This window comes from Physcomitrium patens, chromosome 5 (assembly GCF_059467195.1).
Source record: "Physcomitrium patens ecotype Gransden chromosome 5, ASM5946719v1, whole genome shotgun sequence".
Classification (NCBI taxonomy): domain Eukaryota; kingdom Viridiplantae; phylum Streptophyta; class Bryopsida; order Funariales; family Funariaceae; genus Physcomitrium; species Physcomitrium patens.
The window spans coordinates 2238851-2255800 of record NC_143414.1 but is presented as its reverse complement, the minus strand read 5'-3'; the positions used below and the strand labels follow the sequence as shown (position 1 = coordinate 2255800).

The window sequence follows — 16950 nt, the reverse complement described above, 5'->3', positions numbered from 1 at the left end:
TTTTGTGTCAGAGTCATCGCATGTTTACTTATTATTTTTTCGAACACTGAAATTTTATGTCGGATTTCTTCCTATGAGTAGTATTGTTAGTTTTCTGTGATTCATGTTAAATATTATTCTTATTCTAATGAGAACAAAAACCCTGAGTTTTTGAAATGTTATGTTATGTTTCCTGAGGAGTGTTTTCCTTTCAGAGTCCACAACGTCAATTTTCCACTAAGTGGCATGTGCAAAGCTCAAAGGTGATTAGGCATGAAAGCACTACACATGTGATTGCTATAACTGGTTCGCTATTGGCCATTTATAATACTGAAATAGTAATAACATTTAACAATATTGTAACGAATAGACTTGCACAATAACATGTTCCACTTTCTTTTGATGTCAATCTTTAGTGTTGAATATTAAGAAAGACATTTAGCCGTTGATACTTTTCATTGCAACGTGCATGTATAAATTGATAGTCTACCTAATGTTTGTTGAATTTGAATTCATTTAGGCATAAAACATAAACTAAAACTTTAGTTATGGCTTAAGACTTATCGTTATTACCAATTAAATAATGCTCATGTACAGTTTGAAGTGTAAACCAGGCAGACATGAATACTGCACTAAATAAGAATGCAGCCATGCAGGCTAACACAATTTTACAGACTGAACGGAGATACGAACCTTACATCAAATTGGAGGAAATGTTACAACTTATCACTTTTCCCAGCTACTGGCTTGGATGGCGCAGCAGTGGTACTACCTTCTTTCAGCTGCTTCTTAGTCTTAGCTACCATCTGGTTGACATTCATGATATATCCATCAACATTGAACTTTCGCTTGCAACCATTAAAATTCATGTACCTAATTTTTCCAAACACAGGACGCTCCTTCCAGCCCTGCAGAAAAAGTGCGGCGGATAAGTGTGAATATAAGGAGGTAATCCTATGAGCCAAATGGACGAAGGTAAAATTTACCAATTTAAAAAAAATACTCTGCAAGGCATGGCAAGCAGGGAATCATGTGGAAATTATTGATCACTTGATGCGGCAGTAGCAGCCAAACCTGATCGTGGATACCACATATTGACCACATGCAGCCAACGTAGCCATTCGGATCCCTTCCATCCAGTTCATACTGCCCAACTCAGAAACATGTACACAGGAGTGAGGTAAGTACTAAATAACATGCCCCAACTTCGCATCTTCAATTGAGATCTCATGGAGGCAAACATTATAACAATATACTCTGTTTTGGAACAGATCCAAGAATGCATTCCGAAAACTGAACCAGCACTTCGGACGTGGTATAACAGCTCTCTGCTAGACCTAATGGTAATCAAAGCAATGGATATCTCATCACAACCAATATAGAGCGCATTAAGCAGTTGTGGTCTCGTGAGTACCTTGTCATTAAGGTAAATTGCTATGCGAAGGGCTTCCTCAGGGGACTCGGTCCACTCCAAAATTTTCTTTGCCCAATACATTCTGGTGACAACCATGATCTTAGAAAATTAGGCAGCAGTAAATATGGATGGTGACGAGGAGCCAGTGACCACAAATCATGAAATCACTGGAACGCTTAATACCAGAATCTTTTTTCAATTTCCACAAGTAATAAGTTGGATCAGTCCGGTGAGGCCTTCAAATACCTCATAAAACCATGCATTTTCCCGTAGTAAACCATCTCGAGCTGGGCAGCATTCCACAGCTGGGAATCACCAAGAATCAAGGAACATGAGACAGTATTCACAAAACCGACCTCCACGGCTGAAGCCGTAATGTCATATGCTCAGAGCCGCTAATTAAAGTTGACAAAGGCGTGATGGTGAAGAGGATAAGCGCGTGCAAAAGGAAAACAATTGAAAAATACCTCATTCTGGACATTCAGTAACTTCTATGCAAATGTAAGAACGGACTCAATCATATAAACTAAGAGTTCTTTTAAAACAAATCATACCTTGTCATGGGTCTTCCCTGCCTCCAGCTCACTTTCACTGCATTCATAACATCAAACACAACAAAAACATATTTATGAAATCTCCTACGAGAAGTCAGAGCTCGCAGAGCATCTGAAAATAGGCGGTAGGAAAATCGCTATATCAACTTGGGGCATAGAGACCAGATGAAACTACAGATATTCCACAAAGAAATCGTCTGATTCACCTTTTCCACTTCCACGTATGTTATATAAAGCTAGAGTAATCATTAATCAATCTGCCAACAATTTGATTCCGGAGTCTTGAAAAGAGCCTCTTCATTAACAACTTACGTGTAAACAACCTCTCGTTTGTCTTTAGCGTGGATTCTCAACGATTCTTGAGCCCAACCCCAAGCACCCTTTAAGTTGTCGTAATTGGGCTGGTAATGGCAGAAGTTTTCTGCTAAGCCACCGCGCACAATCAACTCCTCCAAAAATGCATCCACCGACTGCGGAATAACAAAAAATACTCAACTTCATGTGAGCTCCTAACATCCATGCACGTTGACAGAGTAAATTAGGTTTAAGAAGGACGGAATGATGCGTGACATGCATTGAAATGCACGGACTGACCTTCGTGTGGACCTTTCGAACCTTCCTTGCCTCGAGAGCACAACGCTGTGCCGAAATATGGCCATAATGTAAGTATGGTGAAAGGCCGGAAAGTCCCGTTGGCTTCGAGGGATCATTGCGGTTAACGTAATTCCTTATCCGGCTTTCAAACAAAAGACAACGACAGATATGTTACTGAAGTTCACCAAGTGAGATCGAAGTTAAGTGAGTTAAGGATATCAGTAACTGGAGTCAAGAATGTCTCCTTGTTGGGTTGTCAAACAGAGAAATACAGAATAAGCCTTGACCTTTTAATGAAGTCTCTTTCTAGAAACCAGTTTTAACATGTGACTAATGCGACTGGACTACGTGCAAAATCATGCATTGCCTTAGCTTGACATTAGTAGGCAACATATGATCTCATGAGCAATGTTTGGGTTGATAATTTATGTGGTCATCTTAGCGTATCATGCACTTCACTTCGTTGCACACAACTATTAATTGATGATCTTATGTGTCCTGTATTAAAATTCAATCGGTTGTGAGTTGGTTCTAAAAACTTTATGCATCTCATTGTAACCACAGGTCCATTTTGAAAAACAAATTTTACATTCGAAAGTTGAGGCGGATAAATACATGTTAACAAAGCCCTTCGACTTCCCCGCCAGTGCCTCCAGAGCTGCATCTTCTCCCGCTTCGCACCAAGTGACCTCTGGGACCTCGCTCCCAAACCTAGAGAACAGATGCGTCCTTGAATCCGACCTCAATGATGTACTAACCAAAAGCATGCTATAAGCTATACACAGTAAGCACAAATATTGGACTTCTACAGATTTATTACACTTTCTAAATTTCTAGTACAATGCGCGTAGAGACTCCGAGATTCTTTTCATTAGCCAACCAGAGCCTTAGGTCATGCCAGTATTTGCATTCAATCAATATAGAAGACTCTTAAATGAGAGATACCACTCTAATAAATACCGATTTGAGTTATGAATCCATACCTTGAGACTTCAGCAATCAGAGCATCCCAATCAATAGTATCAGGTGCACCCGCCTCCCATGGCTTGCCTGGGTTTTCCAGCACAGGGTATTCATTTAGAAACTCAGCAAGTTGGTTATTTATCTTATTTCGAATTGTGCGGGCACCATATTCCAGCTTGTCAGAAGCTCGCCAAACTGGGACGACATTGTGAGCATCCACCTCAGCCACCGCAACAGACGAGGCCACGTTTTCGCAGACACCGTTCCTCCACTGCCGCCCAATCCGCAGAGACGAGTAATCCATTACCAGAAGTGAAGCGTTGCACTTCTTCAAAAATTCTGGTATGGTCTCTACTGGATTACCCTAAAGTGTTACATAGGCAGTTATCAGTTGAGCATTGGCAATGAAAATCCTACCTGTGACGGGACATGATGCTCACTCCAAGAGGCACATATGTTAAATTCCAACCCGAAAACCCTTGATTCTACACACTCCTTGTCCAGAGGCTGCAGCGGTGGACTTTAACCAGAACAGATATGGAATACAGGGCAGGATAAGAAACTTAATTGTGCATGCACATAGACTATATAAAGTAGCAGAGAAGGGACATACTCGAAACAGGAAGAAAGGGATGTTAACAGCCTTCAAGTTTTGTTCCACAACTCGCAGTCCACGCAACATGAATCCAAAATGTCGTGCTCTCGCTTCCAAAAAACTTTCCACTAAGTTAAATGCAACTGCCACGGGTACACCCTTCTCACGAGCCTGATGCACAGCGTGCAGAAGTGCCCAATTGTCACGTGACCGATGATCTCTTGACATCCAATAAACCACTGGCCCATGTTCGTTCTCTCCAAGCTTCAAATTCTGAATTCTTCCTGCATGGTTCAAGATTTCCTGATTAAAAGTTTCTGGCATACACGCTGTACACGGGCCTACGAAGAATGCCCATCCACAGATGAACGAGATAAACAGTGTTGCACACCTAGCAGATCGAGACTGATGGAGGGCAACAATTTGTGGCAAGAGAGGGCAACGTACCAGGATGCACTCCAAGGCTAAGAGGAGGTCGGCGTTCGCTATTAGAAGATGCGGCGGCAGCAGCATCTTTACCCAATTTTTCCACTCTAGATTCTGTAACCTTGTCTTCTTCCGTAACTGTAGAGGAAGGCTTCGGTCTCTTTCTACTAAGCTCTGAAACCTCACCTTCCTCCTCAACCTTAGGAGGCTTCAAACTTCTACCTTTGGGTTCAGAGTGCACTTCTTCCTTGACCACGGATAAAGCCTTCAATTTCTTTTTGGGAGGCATCTCTTTGGACGATTTTCGGACTGCAGAGCAAGTCACGCTTCTTCTGACTTCAAATACAGAATGCGTCCTGAAACCAACAGAGTAGAATTCTCTTGCGTAAGTTGCGAGGGACTGTACCGTGTTGGATTTAAACGCTGCAGGCCCATGGAGACATGGCTTCGAGAACAGAGTGAGTGCGCGCTTCTCTGTGTAAAATACACTCGTACGGAAGGTTGCTGCATTCCATCTGCTTGAAAAATTAGCACACCCCGAGTACAACGTCACAGAGCGCATCACATGTGTAACCCTGGAACCATGCAAATCCCTCATGCAATCTACTTCGCAGCTCTCATGGAATCAGTAGCTCGTCTCACATCCGGAGTTGAGAACTCGGGAACTAGAACTCAGGTAGCCGAGCACTGACAGAGCTGCTGCACATATTCGTAAATTCTAAAGGTTCAGGACTAACCACAGCCCCGCTGAGGACATGTGCGGCGTCTCCGAAATAAACAATTGAAAAGAGCTTGGGATAGCACAATGTGTAGCAGCATCTTCAATTTTCAAAAATACTATAAGAAAATCCGCATCAAAGCGTAACTTAACCCTCAGCACTGACATTAAATCTAAACCGCGCAGAGGCGACAATAACGAGCTACACGACACAAAGCAAAAAGGAATGCAGAGTTATTTGTTCATCAGGAACGACGGTTTACCACGTCCACAGCCCCACCCCAAAACATTGCGCAACTGCAACAGAATACCTTACTGGAGGAATGCCTTTCCTGCTCAAAACCCAAAATCACCTTTCCAAAGCCCCTCGACCCATGTGGCTACCTCCGAATCATCTGCCACGTACCTTACTCCAGTTCAAAATCAAGCCCCAATCCGTTGTGCACTGACACAAAAGCGACGGTTTAGAAGATCAATCCAAAGCGCGTGTCGCAAGCTTGTCCCCGAAGTCCTCGAGCATGAGGACTCGCGACCCAATTATGGAAAGAGGGCGGTGAACTTGAGGGGAAAGTTGGCGCCATAGCTGGTGGCTAGAAGCTGGCCACCAATGCTGCTGCTGGTAAAGAACCTCCAGTAAAGACTTCTTGCCCAATTCAAGTTCCAGATTTCCAGTTACTAAACGCTGCATTAAGTGTTAACATCGCCGGCCGACGACTCTCGAATGGCGAACCGAATTCGTCCCCTTTCACTTTCGTCGTCTTCCAGACGTACCATGGTCCTGCAACTGAAGCACCAACAACGGTTTCCGTTTTCCGCAGATCAATTACTCCGTCAATTCATTTCTTTAGTATTCTGTTTTTATTTTATTTTATTCCTCAGAATACTAGCCTTCGATATGTTAAAAAAAAAAAAAAAAAAAAAAAAAAATTGTTGATAGCGTTGATAATGCAAAATTCTTTAGACAAAAAACAGCCTGCAACCAGATTGTCCAACTCATGGTTTTACATTATTTATTGGATTCTATCAAAAGTAACTTCAAATCATCATAAATTTTATTTTTAAAGTGAAAAATGATTTTTATTTTAACCTATTCTTATTATTTCTAATGAGGGGATTCAGACATAAGGCTTCTGGGTGATATTTCAGCCATGCTGATTTCTCAAAGTATCACATGATATTTTGAAATGTCACTTGATACTTCAAAATATCAAAAAAGGGGCTGGTGAAATATCAAAACTTGCTAGCTTGCCTTAATTGTCTTCCCTTTGTCTCAATTACATTGACTTTTCTGAATCACTAAAATATCAAGTGATACTTCAGAAATTTGAAGGGGATAATAAAGTTTGAATGGAGATATTTGGAGAGGTGATATTTTGAATGATCGAGGATATTTGGGTTTCCAAAAACCAAAAATATTTGATATTTGGTAATCCAAAAGCATTAAGTATGAATCCCCTTAATAAAAACATTTCAATTTTTACTTTCATTGAATTATAGTCATAAGTTAATTCAACATTATTAGTATAAAATAAAATATGAATATATATATATATATATATATATATACGTTATTAATTCTTCTTATATATTATTCATTGATTTAATCTTTACTATGTAAAAAAAGTAGTGAATATTATATTATCACACATCCTACATGCAGTTCAAGTAATTGTTCCAACATTCTATACTTGAGATCCAAATTATGTTTCTTTAATCAAAATTTTGATAGTCATCTATATCATTAAGAGTAGGCATCACAACATGCAAATTTTGGCGTTCATTTGTTGTGTCAAAAATATACAAATATGCATACTCTAGCCAACCTTCTTAAAGAAACAAAGACCCTATTTGATGGTGAAGTGCTCCATAAATACAAAATTTATAAAGACAACCACCATGGTTTAGTGACTCAATATATTGACAACAAAAGATGTGAATGTTGACAACCAAAGATGTGTATGATAACAAAATATATTGACAACAAAAGATGTGAATGCCAATGTTAAGTCATATTTTCAAATGGCCTTACAAAACTTGAAAGAAGTCCCATCCATTGCTATTAGTAGAGTCTCTAATTTAAGTGGTATTGTAAAAATTGCTGACAATATTATCTTTCACTTACACAATAGAAAGAGAATAATGAATTGGATTGCAAAGACATTAAAATTTATCCTAAGAACCGCAACTTTGCCTTGTAGTTTTTACATTCAATATTCATATTCTTAATATTCTATTGTCTATGAGAATTACCATCAAAATTAACAAGTCTTGCAAATTGCAATAATGAATTTTACCATGCCAAACTATGGTCTCATATTGGTGTTAATTTTGACATTTTTGTTGCATGAATAAAATATAATGTTGGGCTTGAAATTCACCAATAGATAATATATACCATCCATCAAATCAAATCTCTAAAGGAAATGATATTCCACAACTTTTTTTTAATTCTCTCAATTGAAGAATGTAAAATGCGTAAGTGTTTTACAATCATACCAATCTCTTTTAAATTAAATGATTCTCTAATATTTTCTTTTAAACTTAAATTAAAAAAATATATATGAATAAAGGTGTGTCACATACATATACATTTACCTCAATAATTACTTATATGATTAGGTAGAAGTAGGTAAATATAGATTAATTTCATAAAGTCTTCTAGAGTAGCTTTTTAGAAGCTTCATAGATGTGGTTTTGACTTTAGATGTGTTTGTAGATTGGAAACATGGCTAACAAGTTAACCACATGTTGGTAGCTTGTCGAACAAGTTAACTCCATATAGAAGCTTGTAGAACAAGCTAACTATGTGGCACATACATAGATAACTTGCCTTGCAAATTAAGACATATAGCTAGCAAAGTCAACATGTTTTGAAGGTCCTATAGGACATTGCTACATAGCTTCTAGTTAAGAGTATATATGGAGGCAAGAGTGAAGCCTTCTTCACTCTATCAACAATATTCTAGTCCTTAGTCTTGTTTCAAGACTTTCTAGTCTCCTTATTTTTTGTAATAGCCATTCCAGTTAATATTACATTACCTTTTGAGTGACTTTTTAGTTCTCTTCAGTGACACAAGAGTATATCGAGGATTTTCTTTCTTTAAGATTCATGTCCTTGACAATTTGAAAAGAGTAGTAACATATTATTTCTATCTTATTTTAGAAGTGAGTGGATTACTCCAATTCTATTGTTGTATTTTGAAGGTTGTGGACTATCCACCTTTTAAACAAAAAAATCTTATTTTCTAACATTGATCTTTCCTTAAAGACTAGATTACTCTTCTTTGTGGAAATTTTTATTAGAGGTTGAGGATTATCTTCATCTAATTTAAGTATTTGAATTTGTTTGAGATGACTATAGAAGGAAAGATTATGGATGCTACTTCTAGCAAAAGTGAGAATAGATTTGTAACTATTGGAGATCTTCATGAACTTGTCAATACTCTTAGAGTAGAAATCTCACGTATTTTTAACGTGAATCATGGAGGTACTATGCTTATACCTATGGAAGAAGTTCAAAGTCTATGCTAAGAAGTAGTACAATTGAAGGAAGCAAGTAGATCGACTTCACAACCAAATCCAAGGAGTTTTGCTTCTACAACTATAATGGAGATAAGGATTAGTATGCCTGAGAAGTTTGATGCAACAAGTTCAAAATTTTGAAGATTTTTGCAACAAGTCAAGCTCTATCTAAGATTGCACTCTTTCCAATACCTTGATGGATTTACTCAAGTTGGATTTATAGACGCACTTCCATTAGAAAGTGCTCTCTCTTGGTTTGTATCTTTAATAGAAAAAAGATTTGTGACTCCTTTATCATTTGAATTCATTCTTAGAAGTATTTACAGCCACATTTGGAAAAAGTGATCGAAAACAAGTAGCAGAGACCAAACTCTTATATTTATGATAAGGATAATAATCAACCACCATATATGGTGCTGAATTCCAAAATCTTGCTTACAATGTGGACTAAAATGATAAATCACTTATCAATCAATTTTGATATGGATTGAAGGATAGTGTCAAAGATTTATTATTAACAATGCCAAAACAAAATCTTTGAAATAATTCATTGCTCAAGCCATTGCATGCAATAATCGATTATTTGAAAGGTGTTAAGAACAAAGACTTGACTAAAAAGGAACAAGTCAAGTAACAGCAATAACTTCCAAGTTTTCTAAAACATATTTATCAAGGTTGGAATTAATATAAATTAATACGATACGATTTAAACCTCTTACGGATCAAAAAAAGATTCAAAGTCACTAACAAGATTTGTATTTATATTCTAGAGAAGCTAAACACATTGCTCAACATTATCCAAAGAATCAATGTAATTACAAAATAAGGAGCACAATTATCAAAGTAGATAATGTGTTGAAAAACAAGTTTTTTCAGCTATAATAGAAATTGTGTCGCTGGAATCATGTGCAATACCTAATAAAGGTCCTATTCTCTCCTCAGATCCTTCACCTTATTTTATAATAGATGTATTTTTGGGACCTAAAAATCACAAAGTCTTTGCCTTATTAGATTCATGAGCCTCAACCCATTTTATAGACAAAGATTTTGTCAAAAATCAAAAAATAACTTTAGTCAAGAAAACCAAACATGTACATATAGAAGTTATAGATGGTCGTTTGTTGTCTTCTAAAAATATTATCCATGAGACTATTCCTTTAGATGTAGCAATTAAAGAATATAATAGTATAATAATATTTAATATAATAAGATCTCTCTCTGATTCAATTATTTTAGGATTATCATGGCTAGAAAAATATAATCTTCAAATAGATTGAATTTTTCATAACCTTAACTTTTTTGGTAATATAATCCAAGATTGAGTTAGTGAAGTAGAAATATAAAAGTCTATTACATCCAAACCTTTACTAGTAGGTGCAAGAGCTTTCATGCATGCTGCAAAAAAAGAAACATCTTTTGCTATATATGCTAAGTCCATTTCTAATGGTGAAAAAATATCAAGTGATATTCCTAGCCAATATCAAGAGTTTCAAGACATTTTTGAAAAGAAAGATGCAGATATTCTTTGAAAGTATCAACCTTATGATTGTTCAATTGATCTACAAGAAGCAGTTCAACCACCATTTGGACCAATCTATAGCTTATTGCAGAATGAGTTGGCTACATTAAAGGAGTACATTGATGAGAACTTAGCAAAGAACTTCATACACCATTCTAAATGTCCAATCGAGGTTCCTATCTTATTTGTGAAGAAAAAAGATGGATCTCTGTGGATGTGTGGATTATCGATGACTCAATAAGATGACCATCAAAAATATATATCCTTTGTCTTTGACTTCATGACTTCTTGACTAAGTCAATCAAATAAAGATCTATATCAAAATAGATCTATGAAGAGCATACAACTTAGTTTGTATCAAAGAAGGAGATGAATAGAAGACTACTTTTCAAACTACGTATGAATATTTTGAATATAATATCATGTCTTTTGGACTCACAAATGCATCGACCGCTTTTTAACATCATGTGAATGATATTTTTTGTGAGTTTTTGGATGATTTTGTCATTTTTTATTTAGACAACATTCTAATATATTCTAAAAATATAAAAAAATATGAACTTTATATTCATTGCGTGTTACAAAAACTTAGAGATGTAGGATTATATGCCAAGTTGAAAAAGTATGTATTTCACGCTACTCAAGTTGACTTTTTAGGGTACATCATTTCCAACAAAGGCCTTATGATGGATCCCAAGAAGGTCCAACTATCATAGATTGGAAGATTCCAAGAACAATACAAGAGGTGTAATGCTTTTTGGGCTTTCCTAATTATTATCAAATCTTCATTAAGAACTTTTTTCAAGTTGTATTATTACTTATACATTTGACTTGTACAGACAAACTTGAGTAGAATAAAGAAGCGCAAACATCATTTGATGTTTTAAAGAAGGAGTTTACTTTTGCACCAATCTTACATTGCGTAAACTTCTTTAAGGTATTTTTTGTAGAAACAAATGCGTCAGACTTTGCTATGGGTGCCGTATTGTCACAAATGAGAATAGATGACAAACTCCACTAAGTAGCTTTTTATTTCAAGAAATTTTCAACAGTCGAGATTAATTATGAGATCCATGATGAAGAACTCTTTATAATTGTGGATTCATTTCAAGAATGGCATCATTATTTAGAAGGCGATTCAAGTCCAGTCACCATATATACGGATCATAAGAACCTTGAGTACTTCATGCCAGTACGTGTTTTGAATTGTAGTCAAGTCTATTGAAGCATGTCTTTATCCAAATTCAATTTCAAGATCACTTATTGATCCAAAAAATAATAAGGTCTATCAGACACCCTTTCTAGACGTTCTTATCTTACACCAAAAGAAGGAGATGCATCTTTCAATAAAAAAAGAATAATCCTCTTGAAGCCAAGCATTTACATCTTTGAGTAATAAAATCAACATTGGCTATTGATTCAACCTTTGTCAAGTAAATTCAATCAAGTATGTCTTTTGATCTTCTTGTTCATGATATCAAAAAATAATTCTTCTAAGTCCTATGATACTTCAAAGTTTGAGTTCAAGAATAACCTATTATATTTCAAAGATTGCCTATATATTCTAGAAAGTGAGGCACCATTATATGTCCTTCAAGCTTATCATAATTTTTCAACAATTGGACATTTTAGACATAACAAGATTTTGGAGCTAATATCAAGAGATTTATGGTGGCCTCAAATGTAGAAGGTAGTAAAAGACTTTGTACAATCATGCAATACTTGTTCAAGATCCAAAATTCCTCGCCATTCACCTTATGGACTTCTTCAACTATTATCAATTCCAGAACAACTATGGTCTTCCATTTCTATTGATTTTATCATGAATCTTTTAGTCTCAAGTTCATAGAACTCTATATTTGTAATCGTAGATTACTTCACCAAAATGGCACATTTTGTATTATGTACTAAATCTATTTTGGGTGAAGAAACAGCTAAGCTTTTCATTGATAATATCTATCGCTATCATGGATTGCCAAAGGATATTATATCAGATAGGAGGACTCAATTTATATCAAGATTCTAAAGAATCCTATTTAAGATTCTAAAGGTGGATACAAAGTTTTTTTTGGCTTTTCATTCTCAAACTGATGGGCAAACGGAATGGGTGAATCAAGTCATGGAACAGTATTTGAGGTGTACCATCAACTATCATCAAGATGATTAGAGAATTCTTTTGCCATTGGTAGAATTTACATATAATAATTTGATACATTTTTCTATTCAACAAATACCTTTTTTTGCCCATTATGGTTATTATCCATGTCTTGATACTTTTGACTTTTCAAAAGTTAATAATCCTACAGCAAGAGATTTAGAAAATCGTTTGATAGAGCTATATGCAATAATGAAGATATAATTAAAGGAAGTTCAAGAACAACAGAAGTCCAACGTGGATGCTTATTGTACGGAATAACCACAATTTAATATAAATGATATGATATGATTACTTCATTGCAATATGAAGATTACTTGTCACTATAATAAATTAGACTATTGTAGGCTGAAACTTTTTTCTATTTGTGGATAAATCAATCTTGTTGCTTATTGATTATATCTATCGGAGTCTATGAAGATCCACTGTGTATTTCACAAGTCCCTTCTTGAACCATATAAGACAATGAATATTGTAGGATGAAGACAAATGCCACCTCTTCTTATAGAAGTGGATAATAATCAAAAATCAAAGATGGAAAAAGTCTTAGATTCAAGGCGGCACCAAAATAGGTTGGAATATCTTATTCATTGATATAAATATAATATTAGCAAACACACATGGGAGCCAGTAAAGAATCTTATAAATGCAACAAAGAAAGTTAAAGCCTTTCATCAATAATATCCATTAAAACCAAGATGAAGAATAGCAAATCTTTGCTATAAAAAAAAACAAGATCAAAAGAAGATAATATTCTACCTTTTATTTTATTTTTTGTAACTTCAGTATATTTATGATGCTAAAAAGATAGAAAACCAAGAACCAACAAATTCAATTCAAGAGCTTTCATTTGCAGACTTACAAAATAAGACATTCCAATTGTCACAACCTTCAAGACGATGAAATCGAGATGAAGATCTTCAAGAATGACATGTCCTTCCTTAAATAGATGGCAAGATATAATGTGTTTGGTATCACGACCTTAGAAGAGACTCTCAATGTTTGGTGATTTTACTAGAGGTAGGAACAACTCAAGACGGTGTTCCAAATGTTTTATTTGAAAGAAGTTACAAAGGCCTCAACAATGATAAAATAACACGGTGGTCTTCTCGCCCTGGTAAGGGACACTATCAATGGTTGAGAAGGCCTATCAACCATCTTCACAGAGAGCAAAGATTGCAGTATGTGGCAAATATAATTCCTTGCATCTTAGACTTTCTCAACATATGAAGATTGCTCTTCATAGAACTCATCTCTAGAAGAGAGGTAATGTTATGAACATATATATTCACTTCAATAATTATTTATATGATTAGGTAGAAGTAGGTAAATATATATTAATTTCATAAAGCTTCCTAGAAGCTTCCTAGAAGCTTCATAGATGTGGTTTTGACTTTATATATGTTTGTAGATTGGAAACTTGGCCAAAAAGTTAATCATGTATTTGTAGCTTGTGGAACAAGTTAACTCCATATAGAAGCTTGTAAAACAAACTAACCATGTGGTACATACACAGATAACTTGCCTTACAGGTTAAGACATGTGGCTAGCAAAGTCAACACGTTTTGGAGGTCCTATACGACATTGCCATGTAGCTCCTAGTTAAGAATATCTATGGAGGCAAGAGTGAAGCCTTCTTCACTCTTGTCAACATTATTCTAATCCTTAGTCTTGTTTCAAGACTTTTTAGTCTTTTTATTTTTAGCAATAGCCATTCTAGTTAATGTTAAATTATCTTTTAAGTGACTTTCTAGTTTACTTCAATGACACAAGAGTGTATTAAGGATTTTCTTTCTTCGAGATTCATCTCCTTAATAAGGTGATTGGATGATTTACTTCTTATAATTTCAAAATATTATCAAACATATACATTATATTACACAATTAGATAAGAGCCTTTGAAATTGCTTAGATAAATGTTTCCATCAACACCTAAAATAAAAATAGACACTCTCACTTTTTGACTATCACACACATATGCATACTAAGAAAAAAATATATAAACTCTTATTCACTTATATATACATATACATAGATATATACATCCAAAGGAAAAAATACAAACACACTCTTACACTTATTCTCACCTACTTTTTTTTATATAAACATATCTATATAAAAAAAATACATCCACTTATTCTATTTTTTTTTTTTTTTTTTTTTTTAAGCACATGTACCTAAAGATGTACTCAAATTTTGATAATTATTCCAAGTATTTGAGGCCTTTTAAGGCTTTTAAATGAATAGAGTTTAAGTTTCAAATATGCACTTGAATACTAATATTTCTACCAAAGTCTATGTTAAAAGAGCACTCTACCATCACTATAGAGCATATGCATTTATCTCTACTCTATCATCTTTACTCAAAATTATAGCAAGCATTAGCAATTGTGAAGTACACATACATGCCATTGATATCCTAATCAAAATGCTTTATATTCAACAAGATCAAAATTAGAACAAAAATTAAATATTAAAAATTAAAAGGGCTCTAAAAAATAAAAATGTATAAGCATATTCTATAAAAGACTAAAAAAACCTCATCATAAAGCTAACAAATATAGATTGATCAAAAAATAGATTGCTCAAGTGTTAGTTTGAAAAAAAATGTAAGATACTAATCTTCAATACATATAAGTATACACATTATTGTTACAAAAAAACTAAGAAGTAGCATATTTAATAATAAAAAGTTGAAAATTTTTATTCTTGTTGATTTTGAGCATTTTCAATATTTTTTAATGAGCCAAATATATTGAGCTTGGATACCAAGCTCCAACATTTTTGGACTAAGTTCTTCAACAAAAATCCATTTTGTAATAAATACCACATATCAATAATCACAATCAATGATCACATACAATGCAAAAATATTATATTTGAGTTGTTAGATGATCAAAAATTTGTAGTAATTTCTTTCAATAATATCTCTGTAGCCACCATTTAGTTATATATCCAATTGATGTATATAGCCTTGGTACTTGCTAATTATTACAAAATCAATACTTTTGAAAGTCCAAATTTTTCAAACATTTAACTATAAAATACAATAGAAGAAATAAAAACTATAAGATTATCAAAATTCAAAAATATTTTTAAGGATGTATCTTATACCTCTCCACCAAATTTCCTAAATACTCTATAAATAAAGATAATTTAAGGAATAAATTATTCCAAAAAGTAAGTTTTTATCAAAAGGTTGTGAGGATGACAAAGAGCATTTACTCAAAATAGGGATCTCAAATCATTAACAATCTCATTTAAGATAAGTATTTTCAATAATTTGTCAAGTCTTACTACTTGCAGCCATGAACTCAATAAGATCTCTAGTCAACACAACCACTATTCTTTTATTCACTATTCTTTTATTCACTTTTTCTCTTCTTTTTATCATCATTCAACAAATAAAGAAAAATAATGATAATATTTCAATTTCAACACTTCTATTTTGAATTTTACATTAAAAAATAGGATTAGTATTTATATTCTAAAAAATGCTATAATCATTTAAATATTTAATATTGATAATATCAACAATATCTAAGAAAATTCAACTTACTGTTATCATAAATATTTGATAGTTTAAGATATCTAAGGTTAGAAAAGCTCTAAAAAATAATGTAATATTTATATTTTTTTAATTCTAATATTTTATATAATTAAGGTATTTAATTTTATTAATTTTTAATATAGAATTATAATCTATTTTTATAAAAAATTATTAAATACTTAAAAATATTTATACACTCTAAAACTTAAATTTTATACTTTTTTAAAAAGTGAGACCAATAAAGTTGATTTTTTTGTATATTTCAAAAAATCACTAGTCATAATGTTAAGCAAGTTGGATTTATCTTTATTATTTATATTAATATTTTATTTTTAAAAATATTTAAATTGATTTTAATACATATCATTTAAATTTTTTAATAATAACTACTAATTTATTTAATTACAATTGATTCAACCAGATCAATACCACAATATCAATAAGAACTTAAATTCTAAGTCATACATTCAAACATAAATCTAAAAAAATTAAGATAATTGTTAATTCTAAATCCCCAATTGATATTGCTACATCCCATGATCTCTTTACAAACAAGTAGCTAATAATATGCCTCTTTCTTTTGCACAATTTTTTCTTTCTTTGTTTTAAGAAAAGATAGTGGTTCAGAGGGAGACAATGAATATTTTATGAAAAAGCAAGTTGCAAGCTATTTTTTGAAATAACAAAATATTTGTCTCAAAAATTGCATAATTTAAGCTTTATCCATAGAAATACAATTTTTAGTCAATTTAAGTTGTATAGAAATCACAAAGGAGTAACAATATCAATTAGAAATGTAACATTAGCAATTCCCTAAATCAAATAAAACAAAAATTAAAACAAATGAATGAATTAATCCATCTATTAAAAAATTTCCATACTACATGAAAACTCAAAATCATCGTATCAAATCCATAGCTTCCAGTGACTATTACGAGAAAAAAAATGTCTATGTTTTACA

General features: G+C 33.6%; 1 protein-coding gene across 7 annotated transcripts; it reads right to left on the bottom strand.

The window, feature by feature from the left end:
• Window positions 1–5849, bottom strand: LOC112282010 (deoxyribodipyrimidine photo-lyase). Of its 7 annotated transcripts, none has more exons than XM_073534422.2 (12): window positions 4547–5487; window positions 4118–4383; window positions 3525–3868; window positions 3157–3252; window positions 2542–2683; window positions 2260–2417; window positions 1948–1984; window positions 1640–1698; window positions 1394–1475; window positions 1054–1125; window positions 673–887; window positions 1–469 (listed from the first exon to the last, which is right to left on the bottom strand). In XM_073534422.2, the coding sequence occupies exons 1-11, from the start codon at window positions 5121–5123 to the stop codon at window positions 696–698; spliced, it is 2025 nt and encodes a 674-aa protein (XP_073390523.1). In that variant the 5' UTR covers window positions 5124–5487; the 3' UTR covers window positions 1–469; window positions 673–695. The 7 variants fall into 7 exon arrangements, with proteins under 7 accessions (XP_073390523.1, XP_073390524.1, XP_090106356.1 ...); XM_073534423.2 differs by having other exon boundaries at window positions 678–887; XM_090250230.1 differs by lacking the exon at window positions 1–469 and adding an exon at window positions 5650–5849 and having other exon boundaries at window positions 613–887; window positions 4547–5040.
• Window positions 5850–16950: the final 11101 nt, after the last annotated feature.

Excerpts from the sequence above, each read along its gene's own strand:
- LOC112282010 (XM_073534422.2), bottom strand. The coding sequence starts at position 5,123 with ATGAGGGATTTGCATGGTTCCAGGGTTACACATGTGATGCGCTCTGTG. Across the intron at positions 1,699-1,947 it reads CAGGGAAGACCCATGACAAG|CTGTGGAATGCTGCCCAGCT; the intron begins GTATGATTTGTT and ends GGTGATTCCCAG. Across the intron at positions 1,126-1,393 it reads CAATTTACCTTAATGACAAG|TATGAACTGGATGGAAGGGA; the intron begins GTACTCACGAGA and ends TGAGTTGGGCAG.